Genomic DNA, 23,530 nt, shown 5'->3' with positions numbered 1-23,530 from the left:
TACTCACAGAACCATTTTGGCACTGAAATAGGATTAGGACCTCTTAGTGGTGATGGGGAGAAATTGGGGATGTGTCCTGGGGATGTGTCCTGTCTACCTCCTGCGCTTGTTGTGGAGTGTGGACACGCATGCATTTCCCTCACACCCCAAATGCAGTGGTGGAAAAAGTACTCAAATGCTTTACTTAAGTATACTGTAGAAATACCCTGTTACAAGTAAAAGTCCAGAATTCAACATGTACTTGAGTACCGGTAAAGGTATAAAGGTATTGGCATCACAATGTACTTTAAAGTACCTAAAAGTAGGCTACTAATTATACAGAAGGTCCCATTTCAAGTTTTCAAATCTTTTGAAAATAGCTGGTCTACAAGCTCACAATGTGTTAACCTGAACGCTATCTGTTCATTTCACCCTTTGTCAGCCTTCTGATTGGTCCCTGACTGACTAACCAGCAGGCTCTTTCTGCCTGGTTCCGCCTTGTTTATGTTGAATTCGAAAAAACATCATTTTTGGAAAAAACTAAAAACAAACATGATATGCCCAGTCACCACGCTGCACCTGTGATGTTCCTTTTTACTGACACCAAGTTTAAAATAATAATTGAGTGCATGCACAGACTATCAATACGAAGCAACTGAAAAACGCCTTGTTTCAATGGTAGTGGATGTAGAGAGAGGATTTTTGTCCAACCACGAAACGGCAACCAATGGGTGGGAAGAGGGGCACAACCACGGGCGGGACTTGACAAAGGGTGAATTGCATTACCTTTATAATCTCCTATTCTCTCCCCCTCCCTCCCTCCCTCCCTCCTGCAGTCCTATGTCTGCCTCTTCTCCTCTCCGTGTCTTTTGTCAGGATTTATTTATACTTTGTCCTTCGACGGTGTCGAATATAGCCGATCTTCAAGCTCACAGTGCGCCGCGGATGCGACGCAGTTAGCCCCATATGTGCCCTCTCCCTACGCTCATTCTGTAGCTCCGAGATGAGGTCACAGACAGAAACCCCTCCCACCCCGTTCAGAAACGGCGCATGTTTCCACAATTCCCCATTGCTTACCCTTTTCTTAACAACGCACCAAAACCTTGAAGTGACGTTCCGGGTTTACACTAATTTACCGTCAACAACGCCAAAGAAAATCCAACTTTAAACGGTTACACGAGCGTTACAGCGGTTGTTTAGCATGTTTTTCAAGGAAGTTGAAAAGCTTTAGCGCCTCCCCGGCGCCTCCCCTGGTCAAAAATGTCCAACTGACTTCAGTTCACTCGACATGCCCGCGCACACGCACCAATCCCTTGATAAACACGGAAGCGACTGACAAAATTCGCTTCGTAAAGGCTCGGTTCAAATCGCTAGTTGGATTTTCTTTGGCGTTGTTGACGGTAAATTAGTGTAAACCCGGAACGTCACTTCAAGGTTTTGGTGCGTTGTTAAGAAAAGGGTAAGCAATGGGGAATTGTGGAAACATGCGCCGTTTCTGAACGGGGTGGGAGGGGTTTCTGTCTGTGACCTCATCTCGGAGCTACAGAATGAGCGTAGGGAGAGGGCACATATGGGGCTACGACGCAGTGTGAGCTTGTAGAGCGGCTATATTCGGCAACACAGTCGTAACGCACGCAGACCATTAATTAAGCATTAGTGTCTTGGATGCGCTCGTAGATTAGTTCATGACCCTCTGTGGTGTCTTCTATACGGTCAAATATTTCATCATAAATGCAATGAGACGCACAGGGAGTGTGAGTGTATATTTTCAAAAAATAAGTGCCAGAGACAGAGTGCAACACAGAATACCAATGGTTTTGTTAGTATGTTCCGCTGGTTGCCTTCAGGTTGTCCTTCACCGTGAAAGGTCAGCCAGCGATGGCAGTTGTGAGTGCTGATATAACGTGCCAATAGAAGAGCGTGTGCTTTAGCCAGGGGAAGAGCAAAAGCATGTCTTTGTTGAATTCTCTGACATTTTATCCATCTTAAAGCCTTACTGAGTAATTTCACTGCTGGTCACTATAGCGTCATTGCAGGTCTTTAGTTCATTGCGTCAGCGGGGAATGTTGAATGGGAGGAGTAGGACAGATCGAGGCACTACATCCTCCTCGAAGGCTAGGAACATTAAAGAGGAATGTGCACGGAGGTGCGGCCAGGGCTCCTGTGGGAGGTTTGCACATGTGCAGTGTAAACAGGAACTGCGATGATGGAGTGAAATGAAATGAAATCTATATTTACCCAGGGTATCTGGGCTAAGCTCAAGAACTTGTTTCCAGCCAGGCCCTGCTCATAGAACACATTTCATCGTAGTGGTTGATGCCTTGTTCAAGGGCATTTCAGCGGTGGTAATTTTTAACGTGTCGGACGGCTGGTTCGAACTGGGAACCTTCCGGTATCTAGACCGCGCCGCTATCCGTTCGGCCACCGCTGCCACAAATGTGTGGCAAATGAGTGTTCCAGCAGACAGCGGGCAGCGGTGGCCGAACGGTTTGCGGAGCGGTCTTGTTATCGGAAGGTCGCCAGTTCGAATCCCCGGACCGGCACGTTAAAATTACCAACACAGTCGTAACGCACGCATACCATTAATTAAGCATTAGTGTCTTGGATGCGCTCGTAGATGAGTTCATGACCCTCTGTGGCGTCTTCTATACGGTCAAATATTTCACCATAAATGCAATGAGACGCACAGGGAGTGTGAGTGTATTATTTCAAAAAACAAGTGCAACACAGAATACCAATGGTTTTGTTAGTATGTTCCGCTGGTTGCCTTCGGGTTGTCCTTCACCGTGAAAGGTCAGCCAGCGATGGCAGTTGTGAGTGCTGATATAACGTGCCCTTGAGCAAGGCATTGAACCCCTACCATGAAATGTTCTATGAGCAGGGTCTGGCTGTAAACAAGCATCTCGAGCTTAGCTTAGTCCCTGGGTAAACAAAGAACTTTGCTTTGCTTTGCTAGGTGCTAGAGGTGCATGAGAGTTGCTGACCCTGAACTGAAATAATAAAAATGATATAAAAAAAAAGAGAATAGTACAAACTTGATTTTGTTTTTATTTCAATTTCATAACTGTGGAAAAATGTTGTGTATAACAGACTGAAAGAACAAGTACAAGGACAAGTACATTTACTAAATGTTAATATTTTTGTATATTTTCTTTTGTGGATTTTCCATGTTCTTTAGTACATGTGTCAAACTTTTATTTTTGTAAAATGACAAAGGAACATGGATACTGTTCATTCAAGTGCTGTGGATGATATAAAACATTTGAAAAGGGAAGAGTGACTGCTGTTTAATTCTCAACTGTTCTGGATCTCATTATTTACATCACAAGTTATGAGCTTTCTATCTAGCACCTCTGCTGGAACACTCCATCAACGCAGTTCCTGTTTACACTGAGCATGTGCAAACCTCCCGCAGGAGACCATGCCGCACCTCCGTGCCTTATCCTCTTTATTTGTCCTAGCTCGAAGGCAGGTAACCTAGTAGCTAGGGTACAACAGCAGTGGGAGGAACAGCTAAATTGCGAGAAGAAGAGATCAAAAATAATTGGCTACTCAAAAAAGAAGAAAAAAATCACACCTGTGTGAAATGAGCGGTGCAACTAACAATATACTACTGTATTGTGATGTACTGTGCGGGGGTCCCCAGGGGGTCTCCGGAACATCCAGACCCCCAGGAACGCACCCAGGGGGCCAGCCCGGTTGCGGCAAGGTGCCCCGCGACCGCTTCTGACAGAGTTACCATGTGGGGGTCCCCGGAACATCCAGAGCCCCAGGAACGGCCCAGGGCTCATACTGTAGTGTACTCTGTGCCACTTTACTCTGTGCTGTACTCTACTGGCCACGTTAGGTGTTGCAGCTGTCTGTGCTCAGACATACAGACACAGAGACAGACATACATACACACATTGCTGCGTAATGGAGTGGTTAGGCACCACTCAAAAATAAAAACTGGGCCGACAGCTCAGACACCACTGAATTAGCATAGTAGATTATGTAAAACCACTGTGAACACATACTTACACTACAAAGGTCTAAAACATATGCAAATCCTTAGCACACCAGTGAACTCTTTCAGTCTCTGGTGCCCCTATTAATTAACAGAATAACAGGCATTAACCACTTCTTTATATAGGGATGGAGCTCGTTATTTTTTATTCATAGAGTAGTAGTAGCGGCCTTCAGTCTCGAGAGACCATGGCACAAGCGCACTTGGATTGGATCAGGTGGTGCTGAGGGAACAGTACTTTGTGTGTCTGAGCAGCCCAACACGTGAGTGACAGTCTCTTTGGCAGTGATGGCATTTGAATGCGCTGCCTTATTGATCAGGCTTATCGAGCTGGGTTCTTATCGAGCCCACTATCGAGCATTGTCTATGATTTTGTGGAAAGACGGGAGAATACATTCTGAACAGAAACATTATCTATCACTCATTAGGCCTTCAAATACAGTACTTTTACAACTTACTACTTACTACATACTTCAGTGTTCATGTGGTTATGTTACACGCTTACGTTACGGCTATAGCCAGAGTTTTATTTTTATGCTTTGACATTCCTCTTACCTACTGTATACCGAGAGACCAGTGTTTATTTGCACATAAATTGGTGTTTTTGCACTACAGTACTGTAGCCAGATAAAACATGTGCCACTGGCTCTCAACGGTGGACTTTTCAGTAACACCCACTGTTGAAAAGAAAATCACACAGTGTCACACCAATAGCCCACTTCAACTGACTACAAATGTAGTTCAATTGTCCCCTCTTCAAAAAAACTAAACATGCAGTGGAACATGCACTGGAAGCTTTTCTCTGAAACCACATGAATAAAAGAAGAGAAGGCGTTCAACATTGCTGTTATCATGTGTCATCCTCAACCAACCATATAGCTGGCCAGCTGATCATGGAAGATGATTGCTTTTGTTGCATAAAGGCTGTTATGTACCTTGTCCTTTGTTTTGTTTGCAGGCTTTACTGGCAGTAAAGCACACAGCAGAATTATGTAAGAGTTTTGATCCCAAATGAGAGAAAAAAAGAAACGAATGACGCACAGCCTACTACACAAATGTACGAACAGAATGAAAGCAAGAGGGTAGCAAGTACTGACAATTAAGATATATTTTAATATAACAAGTTCACATGATACTTGGAAAATAGTTTGAACACAGAAAATACGTTTGGATATATATTATATATATATATATATTTTAAAGATATATTATTGGGCTTTTTCTGCCTTTATTGGATAGTGTACAGTATGGTGACAGGAAATGGGGAGAGAGTTGGAGGTGACACGCGGCAAAGGTCGTCGGGATCGGGGATCGAACCCGCGACACGCCGTCAGGGTGACTTAGCAGCCTTAGGTGCCCGGACCTCTACACTAGCCGCCCGAGCCTCGTTTGGATATATTGTACGGCGGGTAGGGGCGGGGGTGGCTCAGGGGTAGAGTGGCCGGATGGGAACCGCACAGTTCTCAGTAGTTCGAACCCGGGTTCCCCCAGAGTTAGTGTTGAAGTGTCCTTGAGCATGACTCTGAACCCCTAATTGTTCCCGATGAGCAGGTTGGTGCCTTGCATGGTTTCCGCCGCCATCGGTGTATGAATGTGTGTGTGAATGCTGGGTGAATGTAATGCACAATCTATGTAGGAAGAGAAACTGTGAGAAACCGACGCGCCGTAAAAGAAGAAAAGAGAAGAAAAAGAAAGAACTGGAATGAAAGCAGAAACATCAGAACACTTGTTTCCCTGCAGCGGTTGTGGCAGAGCTTGCCGGTCAAACGCGGGCCTCATCATGCAGCCTGCGTAACTTCAGGCAGACAACTCCAGAGCGCGCCTCCCTGATCAGGTGTCTTGTCACATGCACTCTTTACCTGATCAAAGCGGCTATTTAATTATTCTCTGCCTACCTGCTCACTCCTGGCTTCTCTCCTGCTGTGCGGACGTGCGTCACTCCTGCTGCCTCCCTGCCTTGTTCGCTCGCTGCAGTGCTAACCTGCTGCTCATGAGGTTTTGCAAATCCCACCGCCTCCTCAGCATCCACCTGGGGGTCTTAATTCATTCTGTTTAATTCTATTTATCTTAACTAAAATGTTAATGTTACAGGGAATGAATAGAGACAGATCACTGACGCCAATCTGTGTGTGTGTGTGTGTGTGTGTGTGTGTGTGTGTGTGTGTGTGTGTGTGTGTGTGTGTGTGTGTGTGTGTGTGTGTGTGTGTGTGTGTGTGTGTGTGTGTGTGTGTGTGTGTGTATTTATCGTGGCTATTTAGCCTGGGAGATATAATGTTGCTAGGAGACCCCTGAATCATGAACCAGACAAACTTGTGTGTTAACACAAGTGTGTTATAAACTCTGTGTGTGTGTGTGTGTGTGTGTGTGTGTGCGTGCGTGCGTGCGTGCGTGCGTGCGTGCGTGTGCGACGTGCGTGCGTGATTGCGTGTGTGTATATTTCTGATTTGATGTGGTGAGCACTATTTTCCTGGTACTCACAAGAGAAATGGAGAGAGAGCGAGTGCATTTTCCGACAACGGCATCAGCCGCAGAACACCCTGGGGCCGTGGCAGGCAGTAGTGTTTCAGTCAGAACACCCTGGGGCCGTGGCAGGCAGTAGTGTTTCAGTCAGAACACCCTGGGGCCGTGGCAGGCAGTAGTGTTTCAGTCCTACACTGGGAGAACACCCTGGGGCCGTGGCAGGCAGTAGTGTTTCAGTCAGAACACCCTGGGGCCGTGGCAGGCAGTAGTGTTTCAGTCCTACACTGGGAGAACACCCTGGGGCCGTGGCAGGCAGTAGTGTTTCAGTCAGAACACCCGCGGGCCGTGGCAGGCAGTAGTGTTTCAGTCCTACACTGGGAGAACACCCTGGGGCCGTGGCAGGCAGTAGTGTTTCAGTCAGAACACCCTGGGGCCGTGGCAGGCAGTAGTGTTTCAGTCCTACACTGGGAGAACACCCTGGGGCCGTGGCAGGCAGTAGTGTTTCAGTCCTACAGAACACCCTACATCCTACAGAACACCCGCGGGCCGTGGCAGGCAGTAGTGTTTCAGTCCTACACTGAACACCCTCGGGCCGTGGCAGGCAGTAGTGTTTCAGTCCTACACTGAACACCCTCGGGCCGTGGCAGGCATTAGTGTTTCAGTCCTACACTGAACACCCTCGGGCCGTGGCAGGCATTAGTGTTTCAGTCCTACACTGGGAGAAATGGTTGTTTTATGGCTTAAAAAGATTTGGGGAATTCGGGGAAAAGTTTGGGTTAGGATAGGATCCCTCATTTCAGAGGTTAGGATTGGAGTTATACCATGATTTATTCTTCGTTACACACCGGTGTTGCGCACAGGAAAATAGAATTCATTTATTTTTATATCAATCTTTTTATTGAGATTTTCACTGAAAGATATCCCAGGATCAGGTAGACACAGTAATAGTCATGATCACAGATCATATTCCTTGGGTAATGTGACAGATTTAAAGTAAGTACAACATAAGATCTGAGTTATTTTGTTTGCATGTAATACAGTAGGTACAGAGATAAATAATAAGGTGACTATGCTACTGAACACCCCGAGCCCCTCCCAAAAAGTAAAATAAATATATATTTTCTCCCCATATCCAATTTGATAATATGCCGGAAAATAGAATTCTAAAAGCTCACAGCTTTGTGAGCTTGTAGATGTTAGAACAGGTATATTTCAGCAAGAAGCAATTGTCAATGTTGTCCTAAAATGTGGATGTCTTCAAGTAATACACATGTGTGTGTGTGTGTGTGTGTGTGTGTGTGTGTGTGTGTGTGCGTGCGTGCGTGCGTGTGTGCGTGCGTGTGTGCGTGCGTGCGTGTGCACGTGCGAGCGTGTGTGTGTGCGTGCGTGTGTTTCTTGGGGGTGTGTTATGTGTGCCCTGGTGAGCTCGCCCACTATAAGGACCGTGACATCTCCTCTGCTCTGCACTCTCCCTCCACTGAAACCCAAGGCTGCTTCCGCTGTACAGAGAGAAAAAAACATCAACACCTTGAATTACTACAGATAAATGAAATCCAATTACTCTGAATCCCATCCAGGCGCCAACTGATACTGATGGAACTGCCAATGTCCATGAAATGAGCGCTACTCTGATCCGTTCAGTAAAGAAAGGGCTGTTGTGACTGGGGGAATCCACCTATAAAGCGAGGGGCTTAGATTCAAGCGATGGGGACCAATTTAGGAGACGGGGGAAAAAGAGGAGAGAAAAACAACGACTACAGAAATCTTCCTGGAATCTAGACCAGTAGACCTGGAAAACAGAAGCAGGGGATCAGAAAAGAGGAAAAACAGATGCTGCAAATCGTTCATTGGGGCTAAAAGGATCATTGGGGCTAAAAGAATCATTCTGGTCTGGATTTGATTGCATGCTCCGTGAACACTGCAACACACCCCATACTCTCTATACCTCTCTGGCTGCCTGGCCAGTAAGGCTTGACTTGTCCATCCACTTGGAAACCAACTTAACGCTTCATAGACAGCTGCTTCCCCCTGACACCTGAAGTGAGGGATGTGAGGATGCAGGGACCGCTGCTGTAGTACTTGGGCTCTCACATCACATGTTGCATCCTGACACCTGAAGGGATGGATGTGAGGATGCAGGGACCGCTGCTGTAGTACTTGGGCTCTCACATCACATGTTGCATCCATTGATCTGAATTCTCTCTCCGTTGCTCTCCTTTCCTCATACTTCTACTTTTTGCCGCTGCAGATCAAAGCTGTGGATTTGCAATTATTTTCTGTCTCGCGCTTGAATAAAAGAGCGAGGCTTTGTTCCTCTCCTCCTGCTCTCTCTCTCTCTCGGACACCTTTGACCCCCCTCTCCCCCCCTCCCCCCTCATACCACCACCACACCAGCACCATTTATCTCGCATACCTTTATTTGCCATTCACTTGTTGCCTGCACTCCACACTTTCTCATCTGCCTCCCTGTGCTGTTCTCCGATCCCTCTTCTCTCTCTCTCTCTCTCTCCCCCCCCCCCCCACTTGCCTTGTCTTCTCTTTTTTTATATCATTCTCCGGTGCGTTTCGTCCTCTCTCTCTCTCTTTCACACTGTCTGTCTCTCTCTCTCCCCTTCTCTCTCACTCTCTCTCTGTTTCTCACTCCCTTCATCCACTCCTGTTCAACTATACTCTCTGCACTACTTGCCGCTGTGCTGAAGTGTGCAAGTGCTTTATTCTCTCCTTCACCCATTCTCTTGTCCGACAGTCCTCCTCTCTCTCTCTCTCTCGCTCTCTCACCTCTCCATCTTCTTCCCACCATGTTCTCCTCATCAGAGGAGAGCTGGAACACCACCACCACCACGGAGCACAGCAGCCTCTGGCTCAACGGCTCGGACCCCAACTCCACCCGGGAGAGCATCAGGCGGGAGGGCAAGGAGGAGGAGGAGAGGGAAGGTCACCCGTTCCTCACGGACGCCTGGCTGGTGCCTCTATTCTTCTCCCTCATCATGCTGCTGGGCTTGGTGGGCAACTCGCTGGTCATCTACGTGATCTCCAAGCACAGGCAGATGAGGACGGCCACCAACTTCTACATAGGTGAGTCACTGTTGTTTTTGACAGCAAGTCTTTCCCTTGAATAGTTTATTTAGTTTTAGTCACATTTTAGTCACCTGGAAATGTTGTTAGTCTAGTTTTTGTCGACTAAATCTACAGTTGATTTAGTCGGCTAAAACATTTTTTGGGGGTCCTTGATGCCGTCGTAATGACACTTACTGAAAATAGCCGTTCAACACGCTCACAACGCGTCGCAGCGCGACACGTTGTGAGCTTAGATCGGCTATTTTCAGCATGCAACCAAGTAAAATGACTTACTCTTGTCCACTAGTCACTTCCTAACATTTTAGTCTAGTTTTTATTTGTTGACGAAATTGTCTTAGTTTTCGTCATCATAGCTTAGTTTTCATTTAGTTTATCAGTGAAAAAAAAGGTAGTCGAACATTTTTCGTCATAGTATTTGTCGACGAAATCAACACTGTAGGTGAGGAACACTTTGAATTTGAAACGCGGAATCTTCGGTTGTTGTCGGGTGGAAACCTTGTGTCCAAAACTGTAACTTTTCAGCAAATGGGGAAAAAATTAACCTGTGTTCCAATGGATCCAACTTGGATCTAAGTTATTGCTAATACTTTTACAAAAAACCCACAGACAGACTGGAGTAGTTCACCCAAAAGGTTACTTATTTTCGATCAATCACACCCCATGAAGCCTCGAATTCATGGCGTTCGTTTTGCTTTTGTCGCATTCCTGAGCCAATAATTCGATGATTGGCAGTTTTTGCTACTTGTGTGTGACACTGTAGTAACGAAGTAGGGCATTCAATCATTTACAAACAAAAATGTATTTCACTAGTAAGAGAACACACCTCTACTCAACAGTTAACAGTGTATTGAAACAGAATGAGATTCATGTGGAATGGAGTGAGGAACCCAGGTAGGGTGAGACGTCACTGTCCCCCCTGGATTCCTAGAGAATTGAGGCGGAAGGAGGAGGTTGGGGTGGAGGAGGATGGCAAATTTGAAGAATAGTGAAAATAGCCGATCTACAAGTGCAGTAGTCACAACACATGTTTGGTCTGTCGTGAAACAGAACAAACAACTCGGTTGAGAGATCGCAGGTGTATTTATACTGTGGTGATTGCACCAGGGATTGGCTGTGGTGAGAGGAGGCAGGTGTAGTGGATACGGGTGATTGTGAATGGGGAGTGGTCGTTGAGTGGAGGCGGGAGGTGATTGAGAACAGGGTGGCAGTGTTAAGCTGAAAGCCACAGTGGCGACTGTGGCTCAAGAGGTAGAGCAGGTCGTCCAATGATCCATGGGTCGGCGGTTCAAATCCCGGCTCCTCCTGTCTACATGTCGAAGTGTCCTTGGGCAAGACACTGAACCCCAAATTGCTCCTGATGTGCTGGTTGGTACCTTGCATGGCTTCCGCTGCAATCGGTGTATGAATGTGTGTGTGAATGGGTGAATGTAATGCACATCTATGTAAAGCGCCTTGGATAAAGGCGCTATATAAATGTACCATTTAAGCTGGTCTCCACTCCTGAAACTACGTTGTAAATACAACTACCCAAAAAGTTTACATTTTGAGATTTCTGCCCCGTGACAATGTACTTTGTTGACCCCTGGGATCTTGTTTCCCTCTACACCAAATCTCTGTTCTACATGTAACCCATGTCCAGACTCCAGATAATGATGTGCCTGCATGCACACAACAGCGTGGCAAATTAAACCTGTATGAATGTTGCAACATGACAGTCAGTGTTCATGTAAATCAGAGATTTTTTTAAGGGTCCAATTCAGAGGATTTTACTGTTGAACTTGAGTATTATTCACATTAGGCAAATGAGAAAAGAAAAATGAACAAACATTTCTACAAACCTTAATAGCGAAATGCGTACTGTGTTGCCAAAACCAAGGAGATATAAAAAATTGAGAAATTGCATAACAATGTTCTAGGTGAAGAATTTGTATCCATCCCTAATGAACTGGTCAAAATATTAATCAATGCCTCGTGTCGTTTCTTGATCAGCAGCACAGAAAGCTTTAAAGTGATTGATTTTGTCTGTCACTCTGAATCTCCCGGCGAGCTGGCGAGCTGTTGGCGCCATATGTCACGTTAACACAATCCCAAAGTAAAGGTGATGGATTAACTGAAAACTGAAACTGAACTGAATTGAAAAATGTAAATGCAGGTGTGTGTGTGTGTGTGTGTGTGAGTGCGTGCGTGCATGCGTGTGTGAGTGCGTGCGTGCGTGCGTGCATGCGTGCGTGAGTGCGTGCGTGCGTGCGTGCGTGCGTGCGTGCGTGCGTGCGTGCGTGAGTGCGTGCGTGCGTGCATGCGTGCGTGCCTGCGTGCGTGCGTGGCTGTGTCTGCGTGTGTTTGAGAGAGAGAAAGATTTTCTGGACACAAAAATGTAAATGCAAGGTCACTGTGTAATGGTGATACCTGTAATTCACTAATTCTTCTCACTAAGCTTTATATAAATGTGCACGTGTGTGTGTGTGTGTGTGTGTGTGTGTGTGTGTGTGCGTGCGTGCGTGTGTGTGTGTGCACGCGTGCGTGCGTGCGTGCCTGCATGCGTGTGTGCCTGCCTGCGTGCGTGCCTGCGTGCGTGCGTGCGTGCCTGCGTGCGTGCGTGGCTGTGTCTGCGTGGCTGTGTCTGCGTGGCTGTGTCTGCGTGTGTTTGAGAGAGAGAAAGAATTTCTGGACACAAAAATGTAAATGCAAGGTCACTGTGTAATGGTGATACGTGTAATTCACTAATTCTTCTCACTAAGCTTTATATAAATGTGCACGTGTGTGTGTGTGTGTGTGTGCAGTGTGCATGCTCACTTCCCTCTGTACTGTGTGCAGTATATGTGACATGCATTTTGATGTGATGTATATATCATTTGCCACGGCTGTTTAATATTCAACAACATTGGATTACACTGCTCATCTTACCAGCTGCCCACTCTTTGTCTCATGAAATATATTGTTCCAGATTTACAAATATCAACGGTATGAAGCTTCAGCATCTGATTAGATCAGACTTATCCACTGATCCAGTTGTTGGATAAGAATAGATTGCGTTAAACCCAACCCAACCCAAGAAATGTAAAAATGTCACTGTCCCCCAAGCTTTATTAATTCTAAACGAATGGCAATGGCACTCTAAGCTGTATTAAATCTAACAAATGTTAATGTCCCCCAAGCTACAGTATATTAAGTCTTCACAAGACACTGCAGTGTGTTATTGTCAAGGTTATTATAAATATTTCGTTTATCAACTATAGGACATTGTTTCCTATGACGTTATATAGTCGGTTTTGTTTTCGGTTTGTAATACAATACAGTATCAGCCAGTCAACTAACTTTTTATGTTTAAAAGAAAAAACTATTAGTTTGAGTTATTTTGTTAGATCTATCCATAAATCCATCCATCCATCCATCCATCCATCCATCCATCCAGCCAGCCAGCCAGCCATCCATCCATCCATCCATCTTCAACCGCTTATCCGTAGTCGGGGCGCGAGGGCAACAGCTCCACCAGAGAGCTCCAGACTTCCCTCTCCAGAGCAACATTAGTAACTTCCTCCTGGAGCTAGAGGATCCCGAGGCATTCCAAGTCTAGTGAGTCGATGTTATTCCTCCAACTGCGCCTTCGTCTGCCCCAGGGTCTCCTCCCAGTGGGACGTGCCTCGAGGACCTCCATAGGGAGACGCCCAAGAGGCATCCTAACCAGATGCCCGAACCACCTAAGCTGGCTCCTTTCCAAGCAAAGAAGCAGCGACTCTACTCCGAGTCCCTCTCATGTGAATGATGTGACTGAACTTCGCACCCTATCTCTAAGGGAGATGCCAGCCACCCATCCAAGAAAACTCATTTTGGCCGCTTGTATTCACGACCTTATTCTCTCGGTCATGATTCACGCTTCATGACCATAGGTGAGAGTAGGAGCGAAGATTGCTCGGTAGACAGAGAGAGAGAGCTTTGCCTTCTGTTTTTCAAATAAAATTGAACTTGAACTTGTTTCTTGCAGCACATTGTGAGTGAAAGGTTGCCAGAGTGGTGGACTGACTGGAAAGGTCTTTGCTGGGTGACGTCAACAAGTTTGTCAAGGTTGAAGATCTATTGTTTCATCATGTGTACGCCACGCCACATATAATAGAATAAGATCTATTGTTTCATCATGTGTACGCCACGCCACATATAATAGAATAAGATCTATTGTTTCATCATGTGTACGCCACGCCACATATAATAGAATAAGATCTATTGTTTCATCATGTGTACGCCACGCCACATATAATAGAATAAGATCTATTGTTTCATCATGTGTACGCCACGCCACATATAATAGAATCATTTTCCCCAGGCTCTCTCTGCTCTCAGCACCTTAATACAAAGCTCTATACAACGTGCATTCCATTCACCTACTGTATGCACACAAACGTTCACAGGGCGGAGGAAGCAATTAGTGGTTCACTTCAGAGTCTTGCTCAAGGACAATTCGGCACTACCGCTCGGGGATTGAACTGGGAACCTTCCATTTCCCAAGTGGCCATTCCTTGAGAGAAAGACAAAGAGAAAGAGAAAGCAAGTAACAAAGGTTATTCATTCAATTTGTTCATTTTCCTCCAAGCTGGTTATTCCTGTCCTGTGTTATCCTATCCAACATTATGGCTTTGCGGCCAAGCCACATCTACTACTCCATATGCCAGATGCCTCATTATCGGATATCGTTGCCATAAAAAGGGACAAAGGGACAATGTGATTTTTGTATTGCTACATATCTGTAGTTTATGAAATGATGTGATAGCAATGTCAAAATGGCAGCTGATTACTTGTTTTCGGCCCTTTTATCTGATATAAAATTGTATATAGTGAATGGCATAACTAAGCAAATAATAGTCTGATTTGGATGATTCTGCTATCAAAGTATAGGTTTTATGGGGTGCCGAGTTGATTTATAAGGTGACTGAAGCAATTCAAGTGCAGTGTCATGTGTCAAAGGTCAATGTCAAGGTCATTTTGGATCCAAAATGTCCTATAATACTACACTAAACCGTCTTGACTTCTTTTGATCATGTTTTCACCTGTTATCCTCTCATCCTGAAGCCGTAGATTAACTCACAGGTTGCAGAAGAGCGCCCTCTATTGGAAACATTGACAACACCACATGATGTCTATAGATGTCAATGGCGGTCTGTGCGTTGGATTTGAAATGACGTCTATAGACATCATTGGCAGTCAATGATATTGAACTATGCAACCTCTTCCTCTGTCCTGTTCAACTAGGCATTGAATCTTCCTCAGGTGCAACTGCAGTTAGGAAGCTAAGATCATATTTTAGTAAAAGCACAGTAATATAGATAATATTTAGGTAGTTTCTGATTTAGTAGGTAAAAGCTTTTGGATGCACACATCTGCGTGTGTGGCACTGAAAACGTCAGAACCTCAGGCTCAGACATACAGGGCTGATCAATGCACAGCGTCAACTTGCCCACTGTGATCTTCTCACTTGCGGGTCGAAGTTGTCATTCTGGGGTGTTAGGGTAACACCTCCGGTGTTACTGTAGGTGTGTGATATAGGTGCAGGTGTTATGGTGTTATGGATCTTAATATCTTACAAACAGCAGGATGCATCCACCACATTGTTCCATCCACAGGCTGTTGAGAGCCACTGTTTTATGTACAGTATTAATTTGCGACAATTTCCTTACAGTATATTAACTTTTGGCTGTTGTCATATGAACGTTTTTAATGTGGAAAAGGGAGGGGTACATCTCCTTGTGCTGCAGGGAGCGCTGAGCCTGTTTGAATGGTCCGTCTCTGTCTGTTATTTTATTTAGGCCTACTTATTGTTTTATAGTTTTTTTCTCCTCTTCAAATAAGGCAGTATTTTTCTGACTGCTACCTGAGGGTACAGACTGCTGTGCCTGTTTTGTGAAAGTGCTGCAACATTTATGCAGCGCTGCTAGTCTTATATTGCCCATATAGGTGTGCACTATATGCACATTTTCAGTGCAAAAACTTCCTCTAGTCCCGAAACAATTTAAGTCCCAAATAGGTATTTTATAGTCCCTGGGACGTATAGGGACCCCCTTAGTCTGGAGCCCTGGTGCGTGAGTGCGTGCGTGCGTTATCTCTAAGTTGCGTGTGTGCGTGCGTTATCTCTAAGTTAAGTCTTGTTGTGTGGTCCTCATTTACTCGTTTACAGTACATGTTTTACTGAGTTGTGTTGTGTGCTGGGGTACAACCTTGAGTTTGAGATCCTGACTCTTCAAAGTAATGTCTAAATAGTTTTTACATCCTCCTAAACCCATAAAAAGACATATCACTCATGATTCTGTGATGTTTAATTCAGAAGTTTAAGATGTACCCTGTTTCAGAGAGGCAGGTATTGTGGATTTGCTATGAGATGGCTATGAGTATAAGTATAATTCAGCATGTCTGTTGTTCTATTATGATGTTGGTCATGTCCATCCATGGTACAAACATCAGAAATGTGCATAAAAGTGAATACTTTTGGAGTTTAGATAACAATGAATTATTTGGTTTTGCATAATCAGATTATACCCCTAAAATCATATTCAGCTGCCCTTCTGAAACTGCTATCACACATTTTATCACTACTGGATGTCAGACGAACAAAATGATACCACATATGTCTTGTCTCTTTTAGTGGCAACGATATTTTATCCGGCCCAAGGACTATACTCTTGGGGAGGGCATGATCTCATCATGTGGCCTGTCTTCCATCAGCACACGTTCGAGGTAGAATGTGAGAGTGTTATCGTCGTTTCTTTCTTTCCTGCGTGTCTCCACGCACATGGCCGGTCTGGTGATGCATTCTTAAACGGCAACAGTATCGACAGACGTGATGAATGTCTTGTTGAAGAATGAGACACATGCAGCACAGCGTGTTCCTGTAGCACCACACAGAGAAACAGAGGGGCATCTGAACATTGCATCCTTTACAAAAACAAAATTGCTCTGGATTAAGAGCGTCTGCTAAATGCCTAAATTGTCAATTTTAACCACTTTATCCATTTACATGTCGGCTATTCAAAAATAGGAAATATAGACACGCTCAGTGCATAACGCTGTGAGCTGCTATTTTTTTTTTTTTTTTTTTTTACAAATCTTAAAAGAATTGATTTTTTGGAAAAACATATTCTCTTCTGGGTTTCCCTGCCACAAAAACTAAATATGATGGGGGCCAGCGGCCAAATTCATATTAATTTGTATTTTATGTGTTTTACGGTCTACTGTGTGTACTGTGTGTACTGTGCGTGCGTGCGTGCGTGCTTGTGGGTGGGTGGTATCTTATCTTTGGTAGCCTATAGGCACGTGCACCAGTTGGTTGTGTGAGGGGCTTACAAATGGCCGGCCTCTTCAAAAGGAGGGCCAAGCAGTTAGAAAGTATACTGCTCAGCATCAACTACTACAGTATTATAGGAGGCTGCTCAGTTTGCAGGAGGCGTTTATCCATGATGAAGTTGTCTGTCTCACGCTGTCTGAATATTATTGTATGAAACAATTGTATGCCGTCTATGCAGTGTTTATGTACTTTGTACAAGGCATTATTGTACTGCTTTCTTTTCAAAATCCTTTTTCCGTTTTATAACAGTATGGGTGTCAAGTCACAGGTTCATAGAAAAAATTTAAATAAAATATCAGATTTTAGTATCAGTAAACAAACATAGCCTACTGTATGAATCAGAGATCGTGGGCAGACATAATGAAAATACTGTTATTGTGCAAAACATGACCCTTCAAGACAAAAACATTTTCTCCCCATGGCATTATTGTACTTCTGTTTATATGATATGGACAAAATCAAATAGCTATTACCATATTTTTTCATAATAGTGCTCATACTTACAAAAGGACTTAATGAATTAATGGCCTTTAAGGAAGTGTACTGTGGCATCTCGGCAAGCTTTTTTTTGATTGAAATATTTATTAACAGAATTACAGTACATTTCAAGCACAAACTCAATACAAAGGCTGTTAACTGTGAGTGGACGACCCAATTAAGCATTACACTTGTTTACAAGAGGGTCCACCATGTTCAATTCATCAAAACATTTAGAGACGTACAAATAGACACTTCTATATAGACAAAGAACAGAATGCATGTCTTAATGACTGTTGGTAGGGCGTTCCACATTTTGGTGGCATAGGAGCGAAAAGAATTTAGTCCCTTGTTTGTGCCGAATCTGGGTTGTACATGATACGTTGCACTCCCTCTGGTGTTGTGGGTAAAGTTAATTTCCTGTTAAACTCCAAAGGACTAGAGACAACTCGAGATTTCCAACACAATCCAACTTTTTATTTTCCAACTTTGTTGCTTTTGAACTGTTGGCTTCATTTTGTTGATTGGTTGATCAATCAAGTAGGTTGTAAACCTTTGAAGACAGAAAAACAAAAGGTTACAACAATAGCACACAGATAATATTCTTTTTAAACAGCTTATCACTAAAGTTATTTTTAACTCTTGTTTTTAAACAATAATGTAAGCAAGCAAAAGTATTTTAAACAATTACATGTATTTTAAACAATTCAATGTTAAATTGAATGACTTAACCTCCAAGCCAATCCAATATTTTAGACACATTATTAAAGTCAATATTTTAAATGAAACACTTCAAATGAACCACTTGGCATAAAGAAAGATAATTCATCTTCATCCTTAAGCTTGTAGATCAGCTCTTTTCTAAATAGGCATTTTAAACCTTTTAACATATGAACCATGAATTGTCCACATTTTTAGTAGTCTTTTAAATTCTTAAAGTAATGTAAATTATTTTAACAGTTTGTATCTTTGTCTTATTCTTTTGTAATTCATACAAACAAATTAATTAACTTCCAAAACCCTGTCAAGTGTGAACACAGAAGGGTGCCCATTAACACACTACTGTTCCACAATGTGTTCCTTCAACCAACTTAAATGGTAGTCAAACCATGAACACATTAAAGCAGTATTTCAAATAAGTAAGTAAACAAACATTTCAACAGACCATTGGCATCTTTGTGCTGCACTCCTGAAAGAACTTGTGTCTTCTCTCTGCCTCAGATTGTTTGAATGGCCTTTTATAGTCTCCAGGTGCTCTTAATGAGCAGCGGCCATCTTTTGTGTTGCACTCTGGGAAGGGTAGTTTTTTTGAGATTCCAAGCAAAGGCTCCATTACTGAGTTTTGACTCAACAGTGGACTTCGTTAACATTAAGGAAGTATCTAGACAGGTACATGGGTATCTTGGTGGTGTATCGAATCTTGTGGACCAGACCCATTGCAAGATGCTGTACTCTGCCGTCGACCCTAAGCCATTCCAGCCTGTCAAAGTGGGCAGGGGTGAGGTGGGTTCGGGGGGTGAGGCCAAGTAGGAGCCTGACCAGTTTGTTTTGGGAAGTCTGGAGCCTAGTTTTAAGGGCCTTTGAGGTGCTGTGGTACCAGGAGGTGCATGCATAGTCAAAGAAACCTTGTTCGAGGGCTCCTGTTAAGGTCTTCAAGGTGTTTTTGTTGACCAGTGAGGAGATCCTGTAAAGGAATCTTGTTCTTTGGTTGACTTTTTTTGATTACGTTGGTGGCCATTTTATCACCGGAAAGATTAGCCTCCAAGATGGAACCTAGGTAGGTAATTTCATCTTTACGGGTGATAACATTGTCACCCACTCTAACCAAGAAGCCATTTGCCTTGCTGAGATTACTATTAGAGCCAAAGAGAATGGATTCAGTTTTTCCCAGGTGTAAAGATAGCTTGTTATCAGCGAGCCAGGTGCAGATTCTACCGAGTTCAGAGCTGAGGGCCTTTTCAACCTGCAGTTTGTTCCTGTCCGAGACTAGCAGTGCTGAGTCATCTGCGAACAGGAACAAGTTGCAGTCACAAGCTGAAGTCATGTCGTTAACATATATTAGGAACAGTAAAGGCCCTAGTATGCTTCCTTGTGGAACGCCACAGCTCACTGGGAGGGGGGGGGGACAGTGTTCCATTCACCTCCACCATCTGTTCTCTCCCCTCCAGGTAGGATTGCATCCAGCTCACTGATGTGCTATCGAAACCAATTGCTTTAAGCTTGTTAACCAGTATGGAGTGGTTCACGGTGTCAAAAGCCTTTTGGAGGTCCAGCATGACCATGCCGCAGTATTTGCCAGCATCCACCTCATGTTTGATGTGGCCGCTCAAATAGAGAAGGCATGTGTCAGTGGAGTGGGATGTTCTGAAGCCAGATTGGAACTCGTACATTAATTTATTTGTGGCAAGATACTTTTCAACCTGTTCATAGACAATTTCTTCCATCACTTTCGAGATGGAGCTTAGAATAGAAATAGGGCGGTAGTTGCCGGGGTCTAATTTACTCCCTTTCTTGTGCAAGGGGGTTACTTTGGCCAGTTTGAAATCTTGGGGGACCTGTCCCTGTTTGATGGAGAGGTTTACTATGTGGGTAATAATTGGAGCTATAGTGCTAAATGGTGATAAATGGAGCTAAGTGCGTTGCCCCATGGCAACGCACTTAGCTCATATTATATAAGTGCGTTGCCATGGTAAACAGCCAGCTAGACGCAGGGAGGAGACGCCGGCTGGTGAGACACGCCCTCGGTCGGATTCTCTCCAATACCTATGTGCCTAATTGTGTCCTTGGACAGCTGGAGTTGATGCGCTCAATCTGATGAGCGGCAATGAGTGCAGCCGCGGCCGCCACCCAGACAGGTATAAAAAGCCATTCCTGTTTTTGTTTCATTGCTGGCTGGTTCACGTCGCACAGAGGGCAGCGTGCCATATACTCTCGCATCTGGGTGGTAACTAAGTGCTACACATTCTCTCAAGTTATTTATTGCATTGTTTGGTATTGAACCGCGTACCCAACTTCTCCCCCACAAACATGCTATTCATATTTTGCTGTCTCTGCTCCCATAGGCTTATAGGAGCGGATTTTGAAAGACACACTGGAGTGTGTGGGAAATGGAAAAGGAAACCATATAACCTACCTGTATCTTACCTGGCTCCGTGGATCGAAAACTGGAAGGAAACCTCGTATCTCCATGGGAAGCGCCTATACTCGTCGAGGTCGTAAGCAAACCGTTTAACTTCTACTCACCTCATTGAACTTGAAGAGGCACCCCCCGGGGCAAAGAGAAGCTAAAGAGAAGTTAATGACTGTATTACCACCTCTCCTGTGAGCCGGCCCACTCCCACCTGTGAACAGAAAAGAAGATTTAAGTTGGTTAAGAAGACGCTGCTGTTGTTGTTATTATTATTTAGACGACAAAAGAACTAAGTTAAAACCTACCTTAAGCCTGCGGAAGAAGAGAAAAAGGAATTATATTTGAAGACTTACCTAGCAACTTCCTGTAAGAAGAGGAACTCGTATACGTACCACTTCCTGTGGATAAGAAAAGACCTATCTGTGTACCTACCTGTGTCCTCCCGGGTCCCCCACCCGCCGCACTTACCTCGCCGTCGCCATCTGGGAACCTAGAAGGAATTAATTGAACTGTTTGGTTGGTAGATTGCCCACTGTCAGTCGGTGGCCCCAGCTACAACCCTGCTGTGAACAAGCGACTAATATCTGCTCTCCTGCAGTGACGCCAACCTACCTGAAGACTCCTCAATTGATGATGATGTTGATGTGATGTTGAAGTTCCTAATTCCTCTGCAGCTGCTTTTGGTCTAAAAATAAAAAGAGCTGCGGCCTGTTATACAGCAAACCACTGTCTGCCTGCCTGATTTGTATCAGATTTGCCACAGTACACATTGCAGACATTAAAAAGCCTGCAGGTTTCCATTACAAAGATAATTGGTCCATACACAACAGAAGGCACACTTTTGAGCGGTGGCACACTGTCTCCAAAGAACAGCTTGTGTGTCTCTATGTCTGCTTGAGTACGGCAATACCATGGGTGACCAAATTGTCACTGTTGCGCAGCCGCATGCACGCACGCACGCACGCACACAGAGCCATTGCCCACTGCAGCACACGCACGCACGCACGCACGCACGCACGCACGCACACACACGCGCGCACACACGTGCATGCACACACACACACAGGCCAGAAAGGAGGGGGCATTACACCCCCCAAAGCCACCGCTCACTTCACATTATGGTGTGATTTTTTTTTATTCATTATTTCTGCGCCATCTACGAACATATTCGGACCCCCTAGGGTATGGCAGGTGCCAACTACATACATGTTTGTAGACAATCGTATACTCCATAAATATGAAATCGGCGACCGTCAATTTACCTTTTAGCATTGCTCTGGTTGCTATGCAATGCCTCCGTCCCCACCAGCTATGGGTTTTTTCCATCCAGCTCCATTGAGCCTCCATTATAACATGAATAACATGAATATCCAGAAATGTTTAGAGATATATTCATTCAATTCTCCTTATCCTACATTATCTGGTGTAAAAAAAAAAAAAAAGACTGCAAGATGTGTTGTGTTTTCACTGTCGGGTGGAAAGAAGATGTTGGCTTGATGGCCCGGGTATCGGAGGAGACCCGAGGCTTTCTTCACCCTCCCAATGACTGATTGTGGGGGTTAGCAGAGATGGAGTACTTGTAGAGAGGCTGGGGAATTGGGAATTGGCTTTACAAAATTGGGACTTGAAGGGGATGTTTTTCTTTTGTCTTGAAGGGGCATGTTTTGCATAATAACAGTCTTTTCATTATGTCTGCCCACGATCTCTGTGATTCATACAGTAGGCTACGTTTGTTTACCTCAGTCACTGATACTAAAATCTGATATTTAATTTTTATTTTTTTCTATGAACCTGTGACTTGACACCCATACTGTTATAAAACAAAAATAAAAAAAAGATTTTGAAAAGATGTGTTGTGTTAAAGTTTCTCTGATCATGTGAAGAGATGGCTTTGTGAAGGTGGTTCACAGTGGTGTAAAGTTTTTACTGTACTTATAAGTTACATTTTGAGGTACTTTCACTTTACTATTTACAATTTCCAATGCTTTTACTACTCCACTACATCTCGCATCCAAATATTGTACATTTACAACGCTGCTCACAAAACGGCTATTTTCAAAAGATTTGTATACATTTGAAAACTTGAAACGGGACATTCTGCATAATGAGTAGCCTATTTTTACTCAATACGTTTGTACTTTTACTCAAGTAAATTAGGAATTCCGGACTTTTACTTTTAACAGAGTGTCTCTATATTGCAGTATTGATACTTAAGTACAAGTTTTGATTACTTTTGGTTCATCTGAACATGCAGTGCTCTCCCTTTTCAAAGGGTTTTGGAAACGCTATTATGGTTTACTGACTCATTGACAATAACTGCCAGCTGATTCAACAAAGGAATGACAGGATGACTAGTCAACCTCTCCCTGACTCAACACCATGTCCTACAATCTGTATGAAATTGAGCTATGATTGCAGGTGTGCCGGAAGATTGTGACTTGCCCATTGGCGTGCCTTCATGGGCACAAAACATTTTGGAAACCATTGCACTACTACTAGACTAATGCAAGGATTCCCAACGTGAAGATATTGCAAGTATCAATATTAAAATTGTTTGGGGGCCCCCCAAACAATTTTAATATTGATATTAATAACATTCATATGGAGAAATTGTAAAAGAAATCCTGGGATTAGTTTTGAGTTTTTACCTTGGGAAATACGTTTTCTACGTGATACTAATAAAAAGGGATTTAAAGTATAGGATGATAGGATACGTCCCAGGTGAATCCATGCAATGTTTTTTCGTTCATAAATAGGAACTTAAAGTATACTATGTTAGTTAGTCGATTGATTGAACATTAAACGTGGCACAGGCCCACCCATCTTAGCAGTCAGCGGTCAGATGGGTGGGCCACGTGTGAACACGTGTCAAGATGTTCAAGTGGTACGCCCCCCCCTTAGTGAGACCTTTCACTGTCGGGTGGAAAGAAGATGTTGGCTTGACGGCCCGGGTATCGGAGGAGACCCGAGGCTTTCTTCACCCCCCCAATGACTGATTGTGGGGGTTAGCAGAGATGGAGTACTTGTAGAGAGGCTGGGGAATTGGGAATTGGCTTTACTAAATTGGGACTTG

The 23,530-nt window shown here is 44.2% G+C and overlaps 1 protein-coding gene and 1 long non-coding RNA gene across 2 annotated transcripts in view; both read left to right on the top strand.

Moving 5' to 3' along the window:
- Window positions 1–9,243: 9,243 nt before the first annotated feature.
- The window catches only part of kiss1ra (KISS1 receptor a), a gene marked incomplete at its 5' end in the record, with an annotated part of 33,758 nt that continues 19,471 nt past the window's right edge, over window positions 9,244–23,530 (top strand). Inside the window, one exon of the mRNA XM_079529347.1 lies at window positions 9,244–9,520. Coding sequence (XP_079385473.1) covers window positions 9,244–9,520 — 277 coding nt within the window. The remainder of the gene's footprint in view (window positions 9,521–23,530) is intronic.
- LOC306943586 lies at window positions 20,204–21,180 on the top strand. The gene is made up of 2 exons (XR_013792426.1): window positions 20,204–20,271; window positions 20,390–21,180. It is a non-coding gene; the product is annotated as an uncharacterized lncRNA (long non-coding RNA).

The sequence above is a fragment of the Electrona antarctica genome, assembly GCF_951216825.1.
Source record: "Electrona antarctica genome assembly, chromosome: 19".
Lineage (NCBI taxonomy): Eukaryota > Metazoa > Chordata > Actinopteri > Myctophiformes > Myctophidae > Electrona > Electrona antarctica.
This window is presented reverse-complemented; position numbering and strand designations above follow the sequence as displayed.